Source organism: Ostrinia furnacalis, unplaced genomic scaffold (assembly GCF_004193835.3).
Source record: "Ostrinia furnacalis isolate ACB-3 unplaced genomic scaffold, ASM419383v2 OfSCF7182, whole genome shotgun sequence".
Taxonomy (NCBI): domain Eukaryota; kingdom Metazoa; phylum Arthropoda; class Insecta; order Lepidoptera; family Crambidae; genus Ostrinia; species Ostrinia furnacalis.
This window is the reverse complement of record NW_021137421.1, coordinates 1,591,025-1,609,891: the sequence shown is the minus strand read 5'-3', so window position 1 is coordinate 1,609,891 and position 18,867 is coordinate 1,591,025. Positions and strand designations below refer to the sequence as shown.

The 18,867-nt window shown below is 39.1% G+C and overlaps 2 protein-coding genes across 5 annotated transcripts in view; one reads left to right on the top strand and one right to left on the bottom strand.

Moving 5' to 3' along the window:
* Positions 1-8,384: 8,384 nt before the first annotated feature.
* LOC114363643 (hepatoma-derived growth factor-related protein 3) lies at positions 8,385-14,316 on the bottom strand. Its single transcript, XM_028319429.1, has 6 exons — positions 14,231-14,316; positions 13,955-14,102; positions 12,318-12,373; positions 10,028-10,190; positions 9,376-9,477; positions 8,385-8,426 (listed from the first exon to the last, which is right to left on the bottom strand). Exons 2-6 carry the CDS (start codon positions 14,033-14,035, stop codon positions 8,385-8,387), a joined length of 444 nt encoding a protein of 147 aa, XP_028175230.1. The 5' UTR covers positions 14,036-14,102; positions 14,231-14,316.
* Positions 14,317-14,421: 105 nt separating this feature from the next.
* Positions 14,422-18,867, top strand: part of LOC114363620 (phosphatidylinositol 4-phosphate 5-kinase type-1 alpha) — a 61,035-nt gene continuing 56,589 nt past the window's right edge. For all 4 annotated transcript variants that reach the window (XM_028319396.1, XM_028319395.1, XM_028319394.1 and 1 more), the window contains exons 1-2: positions 14,422-14,715; positions 14,841-14,884. In XM_028319396.1, coding sequence (XP_028175197.1) covers positions 14,619-14,715; positions 14,841-14,884 — 141 coding nt within the window. In that variant the 5' untranslated portion in view covers positions 14,422-14,618. The remainder of the gene's footprint in view (positions 14,716-14,840; positions 14,885-18,867) is intronic.

Here is an 18,867-nt window from a genome sequence, read left to right as displayed (position 1 = left end):
GTTTGGAGTTTAGGTGTTGTTCGTTACTCTACGAATACCTTTACATTAAGTAGCGTCAAGAGACAAGCTTTAAAGTCCCACTTGAACGTGATTAAGATTTTCTGTTTTTTTTTTATTATTGCACACAAAAAAAGTAAAAAAGGCAAACTTAACACCTGTCTATACTGTTAAAACAAGACCGTTAATGAAAATCTAATGAAATCTACGAAAGTCCGTAGCAGTACGGACGACAAATCAAGGAACACAGTCCATATTTTATACAGTTGTGATTGACTCACCAAAACCATAACTTACGCCTTACATGAAAATAAGAAGAACGAACTTCACACCATATTACATTTCGATATTGAGAAAATTAAACATTCAGGGAACACTAGCGATGTCTGTTTTCATTTACCATTTTATCTCGTACGCAAATGTTACTGTAAAGTTTAAAAGGATCGAAAGTTCAAAATAAGCATAAAGTTGTAAGTATTGCACGTCGTATCCCCGGTCCAAGGTTCGATGCCCGCGCGATTGCGCTGACGTAGGGGTGAACTCACGACACGTGCAGTTTTCCAATGCTGCCGACACAATAATATTTGAGGAAAATAATTTGAATTGATTTATTTTAAAAAAATGCGCTTATCGAACCACCAAATTAAGTTATAATGTCACGTGAAAACGAAAATCTTGAAAAATATTTTCTTTCGTTCAGTTACTGCCTCCTTTCTTTTTTTGCCTACTGTGTTAGGATGTTTAAAAAGGCGGCAAATCACTAAAAATTGTATGAGCTTCACAATTATTAGGCAAAAAAAAGTTAGAAAAGGGGCAAGTACCGAGCAGATCAATTTATTTCAGTGCCTGAGATATGGGAGTAGCACGGAAGGGTGTTTTTTGTTACGTCAAATGTCAACGAGACTTCATATTTGCCACGTCATAATACTTATGTCAAAATCACTCCTCCCGTGCCGCTCCCATGTCTCAGGCACTGAGTTAAGCGCTAAAATTATGCCTGTTTTCACCATCAATCTCTAATTTTTAGGTAACCCCTATGAAAACAAAATTCCTGGTGTTACTATAGGGGTCACTTAAAAATTAGGGATTGTTGGTGAAAACGGGCATTAGACTGCTAGAGTAATGCTAAACTTAAAGCCTCTTGCACCGTGTCGACACCACTGGAGAACCGGCCCCAAATCCAGGTCGTTAGTGTTTTGAAAAGTGCCGCGTTCCCGCTTGAGCCCTAATCGGTGCCCGTGGGAAGGCTGCGAGTTCCGTATAAGGGGATTGGGAATTCTATATGGTAAAAGATTTAGAATTGATTGTATAGTTCTTTTGTTTAAAATAAATATGTTTTGGAAACAAGATAAAATGCACTTCTATCTTTTTTATCTTTCAGCAGCCTGAGGGATATCACCTAGGTTGATAAGACACCCACAAAATACGCTATTGTTTTATTTTAATGGCATCTACTCGTACTTAATATTTATTGTGCAATAGAGCGTGTCCATCATTAACGGAGTCATTATTTATTTATTTTATTTCTTTATTACATAATATTTAGCCTATTTTTTTTAAAATTCACTCATAAGCGTTAAGAGTCGCATCTTCTTTTGTCGTTCTAAATCCTAAATAACTTAAAAAATCGAATTGCCTAAGGATTAAATCATTGACGATTTTATAATGATTTACATTTTTAGTAAACACACAAATAATAGCACAAAAAAATAGTATCAAACAAAACTAACGAGCTAAAACTTATAAAAACTCCGCGATCAGCGCCCTAACAAGTACAGTCAATACTTTCCGTTCATCGCACTAACTACCTCGTCGGAACTAAAGTACACAGACAAACAGGGCTATATGTAGTACCATTTAGGGTCATAGCAGACTTATCAACCCTGAAAGGGATCAAAACCGTATCGCCTTACGCGCTCTGTCATCACCTATTGCGCGCTATCTACCGCGAGGAGTTTACATTACGGTGCGGATAAGAGTGCGTTGCAGTACGGAGTTTCATACAAATAATACTGACCGCCTCGTTGATACGGCTACGATCCGTTTCCGGGTTGATAAGTGTACTTCGTCCTTTACACAGATATGTAACGTAGGAGCAAACGTTACCAAACCTGATTTCAGGCTATGTGTGATCAGATTCAGCAAATTTCTGAAGTTCTACTGAAGCGTACAGCACCATTTATGCTGAAAATTTGGGTTAATGCTCAAGTTAGCAGCTTTGTGTTTAGTGGCTACAATAAAGTTTACATTTGTATGAATAAGCTTATGCTCTACTGACCTTTACAATAGTTATTAGTTGCCAATAATCACAAGGTACAGAAATTTATGTTAAAACAGCGTAGGTATAACCGAATGAATGGGTACTCCAAAAGATCATTTTAGGATTATCAAAGTATGGCATAACAGTGTATTCTGGAATAATTCATGACACTGAATTTTTTTTCAATCAAAAATAATAATATCAATAAATAAATCTGATACCTAAAAAAGAACTAAATAATCTCTAGAGATAGAAGATGATTCGTCTGTAATAATAGCAATAGGGTGCTATTGCTATTTCTTATTAGAAGAGAGTAACTAAAGGTACGAGTTTTTAACAGAACAAACAAACATCATTAAATAAACAATCCAAAAACTACACGACCGGCGCAAAAAAGTGTACACAGAACTGTCCAAGGAAATTCGTTAGGAGAAAAACTCCGGTTAGGAACGTCAGAGGGCGCTTAACGATGGCATCTAGACGGGGAACTTTCGCCTCGTTACGCTACGCAAAAGATAAGAGAAAAATCTTAGTGTAATGTGTGTACTGCTGGACAAGAGAAGTGGTCTCTTCTACAAATGATGATGTTTAATGTTTTAATTAATAAGTTTTTTTATTACTGGTTAAAATATGTTTTTTATTTAATTCTTCATCATTCATATTTCTTCATATCAATTAACCAAAACTCAAAATCTCAGCCAATATGACTTTGTTTCAGTTGTGATTCAGATGAACAAAATCAAAATAAATATAAAAATTAAGCCATAAAAGCTTTTTTAAATCAAATTCAATTTAGATTTATGAAAGTAAACCTATTTCCCTGTCCCGCAGTGCACGGATGAAGTCGCTACGTGTGCTCTCCTCATAGACTCGGCCTAATTACCCACAGAATGTTTTCAAAATGTTTTCAAATTGTTTTCACGCTGTCAGGGTTTTTGTTCCTAATTTTATTGTCACTATCACTTATTCATTGTAAGAAAAAGAAAATGCGTTTTATGTAGTCATATGAAAAGGGTCAGCAGTTAGTCTGTCACCGGATTTTTTTATCGCCCGTGCTTTCGTTCAAAAGCTTTGTAACAAGCTTTCATATCACTAACATTAATATTTATTTTAACATGTCAAATGATTCATAACTCGTAAAACCTCATAGTATAAACTGTTACGTTCCTTTTTATGTTTATTTTTTACAACAAAACTACAGTATGTAACCCCATTTTTTCCATGGTCCAATATATTTTTTAATCAAAATTGGTTCAGTAGCTTCGGCATGAAAAAAAGAGACAGACGGAGTTACTTTGCTTTACTCAACATCGATTAGTATACAAAACTATGTACCCCTTCTATCCATCAAGAACACCCATAATAACACATTCGGGTTAATTTCCCTTGCCACAAAAAGCTTAACTAACCGCACATTCAAATGCGACATGGCGATAATTGCAAGCGAATTTCAACCCTCCTTCAGGAGAGGTAATTTTCAGCCACCGATGCGTATAGGCAGATCGGAATGCCACTACGCTTGGCCAGCTCTGTAATGCCAATTAGGTATGCATTTAGGTATTGCAGGGGCCAATTTGAAGGGTTCCGTGCGTTTGTTAATGGAATGTCATGGAGCGGCTGTATTTTGGGATGGGATTTGCTATGATGTTAAACCTGATTACAAAGCGATTAGTTTTTGTTAACATGGAATACTGATTGTCAATTAAAGACTTTTTATTCGATTTTTGGCATTTTTCGGACTTTATGTTGTTTTTTCATTTCTTTTCGATTGATCAGATTGATTGTGATTTTGCACTTTATGTGTCCCACTTGGCAATCAAATTCAAAACCTCTGAGTGGACGATAGAGACTAACTCTCTAATCACTAAACCACGGATTCATTTTAACTGACTTTAAACTCATTTCAAGGGTTGCAGAAATTTTGAACTCGTTCTCTTTCCTTTGTCCAGCAGTGGACGTCATTCGACTGAAACGAACGAACTCGCACTTTAACATTAATTTCAGTGTGCATAAAATCAATCCACTCTGGTCATATAAAGTAGTTTATATTAATAAATCCATTGCAGACCCCTAACTCAAAGCATTAGCACGCAGCACGTGATTGACGTGCAAAAAACCACCATACAAAGTGCACGCGCATCTCATACATTAATTAACGTAATAACAATAAATGAGTGTATCATTTGCTATTATTATGTGAATATTACTTCAATTTATGTGTTAAGTAACAATTATAGTTAAACATTATTCTTTCTGTTAAAAACTTCACATTATTTTAATTGTTTTTCACGGTACGTGAACGTTACGTGTATTCACGCTATTTGATTGTTGCCGATATACTATTTACTAAATCAGCTGATTAATAATGTTGTTATTATACCTACTCTAGAAATAGAAATAGAAATATTTATTTGTCTTTGAATAGGGTGTACAGAAGGTCGATAATAACCTCAGGGCGCCATATAGTCGTTCATAGAATACTGAAAAATTCAGCTATAGATCCCCAACATGGATTTCGTCGTCGTCGTTTCAGCCAAATTACGTCTGCTAGGTACACTGCTGGACAAAGGCCTCCCCCAAGGTTTTCCATAATGAACAACATTAATGTAGTAAATAAAAATAAAGAAACACGGATCTCAACGCGACATTTTTTATATGAGTAACTCACGGCTTGACGTTTCGGCTGCTATGCTGCAGCCGTGGTCACAATCAGACAAGAAGTGGTTAAAATCTGATATAAATAAAAATATCAATGAATAAAACCACTCATTAATCGCCTATTAACATTCAAATCTCAATTTAAAAGCCACTATCCCTTGGTCACGTGACCCCATTGATGTGCAAATAAGCGGTCAGGCTCGCTGCGCACGCGCCGCCACGCATCCTTTCACATGCGAGTTGAATGTGTTTGATGATTACTCTGTCATTATGTACTTATGAAAGTGCTTGATGATTACAACGTCATTACTATGTATGAAAGTCTGCATGAGTTAAAGCATTGGTTTACTGGGCATGTTATTTATGTTTACAGCTTCTTCTCAGCACTTGCCAAATGTTGGTCTCGAAGCGCTGGTAGGGTAAAAAGATTATGAGACATGTAGAGGCTCCTTAAGAGCAAAATGACGATTTGTAAGAACTATTTATTAGTCTAAACAAATAAAGAAATTTTGACTTTGACTTTGACTTTACGTATAAGTAACATTTTTGTATTAATATTTTTTTTGTTGTTTAACCTAGCCGTGTGGTTCAGGTAGAAAAGGACCACACTCACTTACTCTACCCGTGGTGGATATTGTAAAAGGCGACTAATCTTCACACCTACCTAGTCAGAGCGTCAAACTTGACCTTCACTGGTTGGGCTTTTATTGGCGGTCAAGCTGTAGATCCTGGCTACACAGGAGTTGCAGCGGTGGGAACGAGAGGTGGGAACAGTCCCGTTTTTATTCAGAGCGTGAGGAATGTAGTGTAGGACAAATACATTATTTGCCCTGGACATTCATTTGCATACTTATGCATTATACACCACTGCTGGACTTCCAGCAGTGGTCATTAAAACACGTAAAACTTTTAGTTGGCCGACAGTTTGCAGGCTGTTAATTAGTAATTAATGGATGTTTTAATGATGGTGTATAAACTTTCCATGAAACTTGTTTGTATTATTTGCCGAGAGATGTCACTGTACTTTGAGACGCGTAAAGCTGTACCGCGGTGTCCAGATTTTTTTCCCTGGCTTTATATACCTGGAGTATTTTGACATCTGTGAACCTTTGACAACCTTGGTGAACCATTGACAACCTGTGTCAAGCAATAAATTGTCACCTAAATATTGACGTCTTATTTATACCTAGATAAGAGTCCCTTAAGTGCGCCGAGAGTATCCGTGGTTTATTCAGATGGGAAGCAATAAATACCATCTTTATTTTCTTTAAATAATTAGGAGTTCACACCAACATTAAGATTTCATAGAGTTCAGTCAGCTTGATATGCTTTCATCTGCACAAATATCCGATCAAAGGAGGCGAAAAGATCTCTAACATGACCTTACTATTCATAACATGTTAAATTTAATTATACTCGCATAAATACTTAAACAATATCAAAATTAAAGTGCATTCACCGACAGACCCTAATTGAAGACGTACAAATTGAAACAAAAACGAATCGCGCGCGTGCCATCAACATGCGCGTGACGTAACAACGGCACCATGCGCCGGCGCACACGTCCCGCCCACGTGCTACGTGTTTTTTGTACGTGTAAAAACGGCACGTGCGCGTAAGTACGGCTTTGTACGGAACTACGGTGTTGTGAGCTTGATAAAAGTGGGAAAAGTGTACCTTTTGTATTTTTTACGAGTTGGTTACTGGGTAGGCTCTTAAAAAGGTATATCGTAGTGCAAATACAATTGTGTTCCACTTAAATGAATTATTTGTTGTTCTTTTGTAAATTTTCACGCGGAGATCAAACATAAAATAGGTGTCTTAACATAATATCAGCATCATCATTGCAGCCACAGGACGACGCGCGGTTGGCAGCGGTCTGCATCCAGCGCCTCCCTGCTAACTTTATGAGGTCGTCGGACATTATAAATACTTATAAATAAAATAACCAAACATAACATTTAAAAAGCTCCAGTCACATTTTTTTTTATGTGATAGGAGGCAAACGAGCAGACGGATCACCTGATGGTAAGTGATTACCGTCGTCCATAGACACCCGCAGACCCAGGGGCGTTACAGGTGCGTTGCCGGCCTTAACAATTTACAATTGAATGATCAAACGAACTTACCAAGTGAAGTTCGATCTAAATTATCCTGTTTTCGCCGAAGAGATTTATTTTACCATGTAGTACCCCTGTACGACAACCCAATCCGCACACAATATTCAGCGTAGTAGTATTAAAAAACAAAAGAGCGGGCAACCCCACCCCTACCACGCTGTGGGCTCGGTGTCCGAGCGGTCTCATTATATTTAGAGAANGCGGCTACATGGCCGCCATAGTAATACAACAGCGCGGGCCCGCGTTCGCGCCGCTTCTGTCCCGCACCCGCGCCGCCTCGTTTGTATTTCGGCAGTTGCAGTGCGGCGCGGTTGGAGCGCGGGCCCGCGTTCAAAAGACAATGCCGGAAATTGGCGTCTTTTTTTTTTCACGCGGCCATCGACCAAACCTTATTTTTTGATTACAAAATAGTGTAAGAAACCAAACTTACTATGACATGTATACCTCTAAACTCAGTCTGAACTGAGTTACGAGCATCAGAAGTTTAATGATTTTCATACTAGATTTGCTGTTGCAATTTCTTACAAAACTTGCGCACAAAAAGCAAATCTAGTATGAAAATCATCAAACTTCTAATGCTCGTAACTCAGTTCAGACTGAGTTTAGGGGTATACATGCCATAGTAAGTTTGGTTTATTACACTATTTTGTAATCAAAAAACAAAGTTTGGTCGATGGCCGCGCGAAAAAAAAAGACGCCACTTTCCATACAAAATCTGGCATTGCCATTTGGTGTGACATACTTCAAAGAGTTTCTTGTATTACAACTTGCGCGGGCCCGCATTAAAACTGCGCTGCTGCTACTGCCCTGCGTTTGGTCTGCCCAAGGCTTAAAGGTCGGACCGCATTTGCGCGGCGCTACGTGGCACTGCACTGCGTGTCAAAATATTCTCTCGTAAGCAACTATGCAGCGCTGTCATAATGCGACATACTCCATACAAAATGATTGAAAGGATAATTTGACCCCATAGATTCCGTTGAGAGACCACACATGATGCGACCAGTTTGACCAGTTCAAATCGGTTTCAAACTGGTCGCGTCATGTGTGGTCTCTCAACGGATGCTATGGCAGAAACTTAGATGCAACTCAAAAGTAACTAGAAGTTGCAGTTTCGTTTCACCGTGTGTTCTGTACGGCTAGCACGATTGCGAACTCGAATCGCCATCAAAAGATTCAGTACGAAAACTACAACAGCGCCCTTGTGAACGTGTCGTAAAGTGAACTTAGTGTGAGAAATGGTTGCACGAAACTTATTTTGAGAATCAAAATTGTCACGTTATCGTTTAATTCGAAGGTTGAGTCGAATTTTATCGAATACGCAAACAATTCGAAGACGAAAGTTGTTCATGCTAGAGGAACTGGGCCTTACTGTCGCGACGTTCAGTGCTGCGCTGCGTAAATGTGGTTTGACCTTAAGCACAGTGACATTTTAAGGCTGGGTCGCGTCATCTTACTTTAACTTGAACAAACGTCAAAAGTCTGTCAAACTGCATGGTGCAACTCAGCGTTAATTAATAAAATTAAGTAATGAAATCATAATTATACTTATTTTCATGTCAGACCTCTCGACCAATTGCTACTTAGCCTCACAGTAACAATGTTGGCACTGACTATTTGCTCTAGGATTTTGTTGTAGACACAAGTACATCTCAATATATTGTGCTCTGTTGAAAATCCATGCTATTAGATGCTAACAAAGTCAAGCAGGTACTGCCAATGAGTCGAAGTATGTTTTTTTTATGCAGGACAAGGCAAGTATTTGACCGCAATCGTACCTGGTGTTAAGTAAGATGCAGTCTAGGATGGTACATATCTGCCCTGTAAGTGCCTATTCACTCTCGCCTTGAAAAGGCCCGGATTATAGTGTCAGGAAGGACAGCAACAGGTAGCGAATTCCAGTTGTTCGCATTATAAAAGTGTAGTTGACACCACCAGCCCATGAGGGCTATCGTTTTAGCGCTCACCAGTTAGCGCCACTGTAGAGTAAGGTCCTGTCACTTGCTAGTAGCGAAGACAGTGGCACCAACTGGTGAGCGCGAAAGTGGTAGGAGGACTATCGCATTTGCACTCATCAAGATGGCGCCACTGTAGAGTAAGGTCCTGTCAATCGCCAGGGGTGCCAACTGTTAAGTATAAAAACGATAGACCTCATTGACAACTTTTCTCTAGATCTATTTATATAAAAGCGAAAGGTGACACTGACTCCCTTCGCAAACTCACTGACTCACTCATTACGAAATCTCAGAAACTATAATATCTACAAACTTGAAATTATTGGGGGAGACCTATGTACAGAAGAGGACATTTTGTCGCAGAAATGATGATTCGTTGTAGACTCACCTCATCGGCTACAGTATCGTCTGCTGTGGTGTCGGCGGTCGTCTCTTCCATCGTCTCATTGGCAGTGTCGTTAGCGCTGTCATTAGCAGCTTCGGCTGGCGGCTGTAATCGTTTCAATGCAATTTTATCAACAACTAGCTGACCCGGCGAACTTCGTACCGCCTTAGCGTAGAGATTTTCTTTATATTTTTTTCCGTAAAAACCTTGTACAGAGTATTAGAAAACTACAAAAAAAAATCAGCCAAATCGGTCAACCCGTTTTCATGTTATGTCGTGACAACGGAAAACGGGTTTCATTTTTATATATATAGATGTTAACAGTTTTAATTTTTGGCAGTTGGAGGCAAGATGGCCAGTTCCTCTGTGGTTGAGGATTCTAAGTTAAGCTCACTTGCACCTTCAGCTTCAGCCTGATCAGTTTCTATTAGGTAAAAAGCTTTCTCTTTGTGACAAAAAAATACAAATTGTAAATCTTTATTATTGCAATAACAAATGTATGTTATACATTTTTCTCAGTAGCAGGCTTTATTATTATTACATTTATTTTTAATTATACGTATAGATTTATAAAAATTTTACAACATTTTTCTTTGTTCGAAACCAAAAATATGGAGTGGTATTCTTTCTGCCTTATAATTTAAAATATCCTCACCTCAGCCGCCAGCCCAATAACTTGCTCCAGCGGCACATTATTAGCGAAGTCATGTTCAATCTGCTTCACACCGTCGTTGAAGTCCCGCCTCTTCACTGTCTTGGTCAGAAACTTCTCTTTGTTCTCTGCGTAGTCGAATATCATGTTCGGTGGGAGGTTTGCGCTGAAAGAGTTATTTATTAATTTCAAATTCACATTGCATTAAATGGGATGTTTTGAGTAACCAAAACTTGCAAAAGTACTAATTATTATGTGCATCTAAAGGCATAGCAATGATGGAGGAGGCTTTTACCCAAGTGGGGCCACAATCAAGGGAAATACGGATTAATTAAATAAAACTGTTTAATTGTGGATTGTAAAGCTATAATAAATAAAGACATAACAATGAAAAGGAGAGGGGCAGATATAATAAGAATCCTCTAAGTATAATATTAATTATTAGCCATTGTATAGTTAACGATTACATAGTTTTTGTGGTACAAGAGGTCCTGCGTATAATATTCAGTTAGTACAACACATATTTATACAAGTCTTAGAAATAACACCCACTACGTCAGCGTGACGTCATATCGTTCGATCCTGTTGTCTCTGTCTTAGAGAGGGAAGGCACGAGAAACCGGCCGCCCCGCGCGCCGCCACACTTTGCTCGAGCGCTTGGCTGTGACGGACGTTCCCTCGGTTCAGGGACTGTGATATTTGTGACCTATATCATTATTTCTGCCATAGGCATATTTCTCTATTACGATCATTTGATTTGTGGAATTATTGGTTTCGGTTATGTAATAAATCGATATCTGCTGGTGCCATACATTACTTTTAAAAAAGCACTCTCACCTCTGATCCTTAAGACAAGAAGTGGGATTGACCACGCGTTCTAACCGTTTTTGCCATCTATTTTTGCCTTAGTTTGTGATTATAAGTGCAGTGTTAAAAGTTAAGATGACCAGGCGTTCGTCTAGATTAAAAAAAGAACGTGATTATTCTCGTAGACAGTGTCGTGATAAAAGTTAGTTAAACGTCGGGTTTGTTCGAATGTCGAATGCCGCCGTTAAATGAACGTGTGCATCGATTGAGTATCGAGCTGGATTCCGAGAGGCGCATTCCTGTGGATGCGGTGGCCCTGGGGGCATGGAGCAAGAGCACCAGCGCGACCCGCGCAACTACCAGGGAGGACGTAGTGAACAGGAATATTGGCGCTTTGTCTGGTTTGCTACAAACAAGGTCCTGTCACTTTTGTATTTCTTTTCTTATCTACCCTTGTATACTCACGGACATTGCCCGGGGGCGGCGTGACCGGAGGGAGCGGCGAGCGTTCGGCGAACGAACGAGCAATGTTTGGTTCGCGAGCGAACATCGAAGAATACGATCCTGACGAATATGTGCATAATTTTTGATATTTGATGTGCAGAGGAAGGCCGAGCGTGTATTTTGAAGTGAACGTGCTGCCCATACAAGTTTAAACGGGCGCTGGCGCATCACCGCTATGACTTGGAGTTGCTGGCTGGGTTCTGCATCGAAAAACCCAGGAGGCCGCCGAGCACACGGGCTCGTGGCGCGGCGAGTGGACTCCAGGGGCTTGCAGAGCATTCTTGGAGGATGGCGAATCTTCACTTGACATGCAAATACGGCCTCTGTCAGTTTCTGGCTTTGTCCAGGCAGACGCTGACTGGTTTTTAATACCTGAAGCGTAGTGTTGACTTTGACATGCAAATACGGCCTCTGTCAGTTTCTGGCTGTCTTAGAAATAACACCCACTACGTCAGCGTGACGTCATATCGTTCGATCCTGTTGTCTCTGTCTTAGAGAGGGAAGGCACGAGAAACCGGCCGCCCCGCGCGCCGCCACACTTTGCTCGAGCGCTTGGCTGTGACGGACGTTCCCTCGGTTCAGGGACTGTGATATTTGTGACCTATATCATTATTTCTGCCATAGGCATATTTCTCTATTACGATCATTTGATTTGTGGAATTATTGGTTTCGGTTATGTAATAAATCGATATCTGCTGGTGCCATACATTACTTTTAAAAAAGCACTCTCACCTCTGATCCTTAAGACAAGTATAAATATGTGTTATGAAGGATACAACAAAATGACGTTATGGTTTACTCATATTGCTCAGTCGCCTATTAAAATTTGTTGCTTAAAGTTTCATAATGATTTAAAGTTTATTAATTGTTGTTTTAAAGGTTTCCTTAATTGCCTTGGTCATTATGCTAATTATTTGGTATTTTAATCAACAAAGTTATTTGAACTGGGTCAAATACAGTAATTTATTTGCTATCAACTTACGTTTCTCCTGTTCCATAGAAATATACAAAATATTTCTTGCCATTCAGTCTTTGTACCTGAAACAAAAAAAAATATTTATATCAATCGAAAAGTATTGAGTGCATACCATTATCTACACTAATATTATAAAGAGGAAAACTTTGTTTGTTTGTTTGGTTGTTAGTGATGAAACGGAGAGTTGTTTGGCCGGATACCGGATACCGGATATCCGGCCAGCTGCTAGGCCGGATAGCCGGATATCCGGCGGCCGGATAGTTGGCCCATTGTCTCGTTGCATGTCGTGACGAGTTTAGCGCCGCACAGGTGTTTCGAACGCGATCAGTGGGTCTATTAGTAGACTAGACTAGTCACTTTTCGAAAATCGAATTCATCCGAATAGAATGTCAGATTTTGCCACTTGTCTAGGGGGCAGATTAATTCGGGCGATTTTGGTTGCCATCGTGAGTGTGTGATTGAATAGCGAAAATTTATTTGGCAATATTTTGACATTAACAGATATTTACCATTTATGTATTCGTCATTAGAGATAATAGCCCAGAAAAAGAAATTAGATTTTTGAAAGGCCTTAATATGGCTTTTTGTAACTTTTTGGACTTTTAATAAAAGCCGTCATTATTATAAGCCATTTTATTGATATTTATTTACCCCAAAGATTTAATGTTTACATTTTATTAATAGGAAATTGTCGTAGTTTTTTAATATCCGGTATCCGGCCGGATAGTGAGTTACTATCCGGTATCCGGCCGGATAGTAAATTTAGGCCGGATATCCGGCCTACCGGATAGTTACCGGATATCCGTTTCATCTCTATAATGAATAGGCTCAAAAACTACTGGACCGTTTTTAAAAATTCTTTCACCATTCGAAAGCTACATTATCCACGAGTAACATAGGCTAAATTTTATTTTGGAAAAAATAGGGTTCCGTAAAATATGTAGATAATGTAGCCCACGCGCACGAAGCCGCGGGCGGAAAGCTAGTGAATTATAAATTAATTATGAATAAAATGTTAGTTATGGTGCATCATACTAGTATAAATTTATTCTAAGGTTTGTTCTAAAACTAGTTAGGTATTTTATTTATGAAAACTAGTAATTATCATATTTACATAATGTATTTACATATTTTTTTCTAAATACTGAGTAGATGCTCATTATTGTTTAAAATACTAGGGATTTAAAATCAAACATATTCCAACAAAGAACTGAATTAGCATTTTAGTTTTTCAGTCCAAAATTGGTTACAAGATGGCTGTAACAGTGATAACTGTTAAAGTTTTCAACAACATCGAATGTAGTTAATTTATTCGCAAACTGAGCACTGATAACATGTTAGATATTGTTAAATGATGCAGGGTAAGCGCACTGAGTGGGCGACGCGTTGGCAAATGGGTCCACAATGTTAATGTAAATTTCTTGGATTTATTATAAGAGAAACTGGCTTTTGAATGGTTTTATAGGATAGTGGGGAACTGTAATGAGTTAAGAACCTTGAAATGCTCACAATTTCACAAGCGATGCCACAAAATTCGGATGGAAAGCATCGCTCAAATATGTCTTCCCGCGCTCATCCAATTAGAATTCATTACAGCGTTTTTGCAAGTTAGATTGCTCGTTACAAGCCCTGATAGCACTCACCCTGGCTGGCCATGCTGGATACCCTTTAACTTTGGCGAAAATGAAGTCTCCAGACTTGTATTCTCTCACTTTTTTTCCCATTTTGATAGAATGCCGCAAATCAAATCGCAAACGCTTCAGACGATACCAACACCGTAGCGCTAAATGGCTGGAATTTCAAAACACCACAGTTGTTTATTCACACAGTAATCGTCTATCCGTTAATAATATTATGTTGTATTATTAAGCGAAAATAACTAAAGACGCCAAGATAAGAAATAACCTTAAAAATCTTACCGCGGCAAAGGAATGACGGAAAAGAAATAAACATGGCGTTCCTCGGTGTTGCCATTTGATTGTATTTTTTTTTGTTTAACCCTTAAAATGCTTATTTTGTTTACGATTTACGGTTTTTGTGGGAGAAGCAGATTAGAACATCACTGTCGACATAAGTTTCTAGTCTATGATAATTTATTTTTCAGTTGGCAACACAGTTACAATGAGCGGTCGTGTCAGTCGAATGCTTCGGGCGAGCGTTTTCGCGTAAACTAATTGATTTCTTCTAATTAAATTATAGTGAATCATTGTGCTAGCGATGCAAGTGTGATGTGAGCCATGAGAATTAATATTGTGCATACATTGAATCGAGAGACTTCAAAATAGGGGGTGTAACAGGAAAACAAAAATGGCCTCGGGGGACAGTGATCATATCGAAGTTATGGATAGCACAGTCCCCAAAAAGACTGAAAGCGCAACCGGGCCATCGGGCTCCGAGGACGATGGTAGTGTACTTCTAAATCTAATAATACAACATCGGTTATACAACATACCAATGGCATAATCGTATTTCTCGGTCGAACATCTCGGATCAACCTAGTTGCTTATTTGTGCTCTTTTTCATTTTCAGAACGCGATAAAGCCTCGATCGCTGAAAAAAATGCACCATACGACGTAAGTGAATGTTATTTTGTTTATGTACGTTGGTAATTTCATTCATAGTTCGCGAGAACATTTTGTTAGTTGGAGAAAGTAATAAATTGAATGCCTCAGCGGCTATCCGTTTAAATATGCAAGTTTTGTTCACTTGTACTGTTGAGAAATTGCTAGATAACGCGGGGATGACCACGGCGCGTCTGTGTACGCCTAGGGTTGCCAGGCGTCCGGCTTTAGCCGGACATGTTTGGCTTTTTAGGGTCTTGTCCGGCCAAATATTGCCTTGTCCGGCCTGTCCGGCTTTTGTTAGGCTTTTTATTTGGTTGCCACGCCAGGCGAAAGTCGAGCCACAGAATCATATGAAGCGCATGCATCAGGATGTTGGTTAGCAACCGATGATGATAGTACTCACTCATGAGCTGACACTAATTGCACCCCCCCCTCCCCCCGTCACATGTCCGGCTTTTGGGCAAAAATGTCCGGCCAAATGAAACACAAAGTCCGGCTTTTGTGATTTTGGACCTGGCAACCCTATGTACGCCAGTATGTATGTGTATGATTGTTCTAGGTGGCCCAGTTAAAGGCTACAATCATGAATGGTTTGTGGTATGATGTCAGTTAGTATGTTTTACTCCCACTTTTGCATGAAACTTTTTGTTTTTGTCATAATTTTTTTTTTTATAATCACATCAAATAATAAGGGTTTTTTAAAGTATAAATTACTTTAATACAGATATATCTTTGTAAAACATGTAGAGATTTAGTCAAAAACTCATCTTTCTCAAATAATAAATAAATACTCAGGGTCATGGACATTTATTTGACATCAAATACCTACTACTGTTGTAAATATAATGTTATCATCATAGAACTTGCTTGCTTCAAGGCTCCTAGGTTAAAACAATGGTGGGACAGAGGGAAGTACATGTGATAAATATCTATTTGTATACAACATATAGCTTACATACATACAAAACATTTAGCGCAAGTAAGAAATGTACTGCAACTTTACTTTTAAAAACCTGAGTAGGTTCCTACTTTACCTACAGAGGTCCAAACTTATTAGGTACCTACTTTCTCTATGGATAGATCTAAATTTAGTTCAACAATGATAAAATCAAGGAACACCAGGTTAATAGATCTTTGCAATGCCTCTAAATATCAGTGTTTCAGTTAATATACAAATAAAAATAACAGTAAACCAATGTTATTTTCCGAACTGGTCTGCTGATTAAATGTTTGTTTCAATCACAATACATTATCATTCAGATAATAATGACCATTAAAATCCATGTAAATACAGTTGATAAACAGTTTTTACATAAACAATTAACAAAAACTCACTCAACTTTACATTGATATAACAGCGCTACTAAATAATGATTTATTTATTTCCTATGTAAATTGATTACAGGATAATTAACTGTTTTAGGCCCGATTTGACCAAACTTTTATCCGAGAATAACTCCTGGTATAACTGGCACATTGATAGTTTCAGTATGGGAAATATGTCAAAATGTCGAATAACTGACGATTTGTTCTGAGATTATACTCTTGATTGGTCAAATCCATCCTTAGTTTTTTGAAGGCAATGAAGGAAATACTGAATGGAAAATGAAGAAGGGATTGTGTACAGTTGACAGTACTAGATTAATGTTGCAAAATCTTAATACTTATTAAGTCTACAAAAGATGCCTCAGTGTTTAGATTAGCTTCATATTTATAAGTACTCTACTATTCAATATTTAGGGATCACTCATGTTTAATTTCATTTAGTGCCCTTAGTACAGAAGTACTTATTAAGGCTACTTGATGTTTTCCCTAGGCACCAAAGAAATCCATATGTTAATAATGTAACCACTGGTTCCCAATCATTTGGAATTTGTACACTATTTTGCCATGTGAAAGAAATTCTTTCTAACCTTCAAATTAAATGAGGTAAAAAGTTCCTACACATATGCAAAGCTTTTAAAAAATTGTCTTGTAATAAATAAACCTTTCAAACCAGAGAACCAGAGTAACTGACATAGCCCGCAGAATCGCTAAAATCAAGTGGCAGTGGGCAGGACACATAGCTCGTAGAGCTGACGGCCGCTGGGGCAGAAAAGTTCTCGAGTGGCGACCGCGAGCCGGAAGACGTAGAGTGGGCAGGCCTTCCACTAAGTGGACCGACGATCTGGTGAAGGTCGCGGAAGGCGCCTGGATGCGAGCGGTGCAGGACCGGTCTTTGTGGAAATCCTTGGGGGAGGTCTTTGTCCATCAGTGGACGTCTTTCGGCTGAAACGAACGAACGAAACCTTTCAGATATTATTTTGATGACACATATCTGAGCATTTTTTTGTTTATGTCATGATGTGACTCAATTGACTAAGGTCAGTGTCATTTATCTAATTTGATAGCTGATAACACCAATAATTCGTAAATCATCTGACTGTATTCTAGTAGATTAATGCCCGTATTAACAAACATTACTGTGAGGTACACAGTGCGCGTGGACGCACAGGGTGACACACGAACCAATCACAGAGCTCTATTCAAAGCTGTGCGTTCGATACTGCTTCACTTAAACAAGCGTTGTTTGTGAATACAGGCGTAAGTCAATGATAGTAGGATAGGACCACTCCCACTCCTCACGTGGATGTCGTATATTATAAGGCGAATAAGGGAGATGAAATAAATGCCTTATTTCAATTTTAGCCAAATTGTGCTTCTGTAATGGATACTAAATGATTTTCCCAAGAACTAGATAGAGGACAGAACAGGATTTCTAGATTGTAACTTCTGTAAGTCCCATTCCGAGGAAAGCGGGTTCGATCCCCGCCGCGCTGCGGATTATAGTGGTGAACCCACACGTTACACAAGCATATTAAGCTTACCACGAGGGGTGACTTAATTAAAAATCTATTCTGTGCCAAAGAGTTTTAGTTACGTTTTTTACCCCCTTATTCATAAATTACTGACACTGGCTTGATTCACAAGCCAATTTCTGCCTTCCTACATTTGCATCAAGAAACAATTTTGCACTAAATTATCACCCCCTGGGGTATGCTTACTATACTTTGGGAACCAGTGTCCCAGACAATATAATATGCTCATTACTTAACTCACTGGCGTGGGGCCAGTGCTACACAATATGTGTGTTGACTCATCATTATTTGTATGCTGTACCAACATGAGGACATGATTCCTGGATTTAATGAGTCAATTTGGACTTTGGGATGATGATTGTCACTTTTAATTGGCTCAGATGCATCTGCCGACCTGATTGTGCGATAAGAAATGAATCTGTAGTTCTGTATGACCAAGGTGACTGAGTTTTTTCCGCCACTTCTCAGCACCAGTCCATATTTGTCCCAAAATGGTGGTTCTTTCGTTCGATTCAGCCAAATGACGTCCACTGCTGGACAAATTAAGGCCTCCCCCAAGGTTTTTTACAATGAACGGTCCTGCGCTGCCCGCATCCAGGCTCTTCCCGCGACCTTTACCAGATCGTCGGTCCACCTAGTAGGAGGCCTGCCCACGCTACGTCTTTCAGCCCGTGGTCGCTACTCGAGAACTTTTCTGCCCCAACGGCCATTGTCTCTACGAGCTATGTGCCCCGCCCGCCGTACGAGCTATGTGAAAGGTAGGGTAAGCTATATTTGGGACGTGTATAAGCGCCTGGAAAGGGCCTATGTACTAATAATAAACTATTTGATTTGATATGCCGTCAGTCGTATGTGGATTCTACTACGGAAAAATCCGGTGATTTTGTCAAATGTTAGATAGTTAACAGCGTACGTGATAGGTCACCACCATAAAACATAACTGCGCGTGACGTATACTTCTTTCTTTCAGGTTTATTTATACCCTTGTTTGTCATGGGATTTTCCTTACGCACTGGAGAATCCTTCCTCATTTCTTTAGCCTTGAACTCTTCTTAATTACGTCTGATTCATTTAATCTTCAGTCCATTGATATTAAAAACTTCTTGTCATAGCGCACGTGATGCATGAGGGTGC

Bases quoted from the DNA above. Each gene is read 5' to 3' on its own strand.
- LOC114363643 (XM_028319429.1), bottom strand. From the start codon at position 14,035: ATGGGAAAAAAAGTGAGAGAATACAAGTCTGGAGACTTCATTTTCGCC. The intron at 10,191-12,317 runs GTAAGTTGATAG...TAACTCTTTCAG, and splicing joins TTCTATGGAACAGGAGAAAC to CGCAAACCTCCCACCGAACA. The intron at 9,478-10,027 runs GTGAGGATATTT...AAACGATTACAG, and splicing joins TTATTGGGCTGGCGGCTGAG to CCGCCAGCCGAAGCTGCTAA.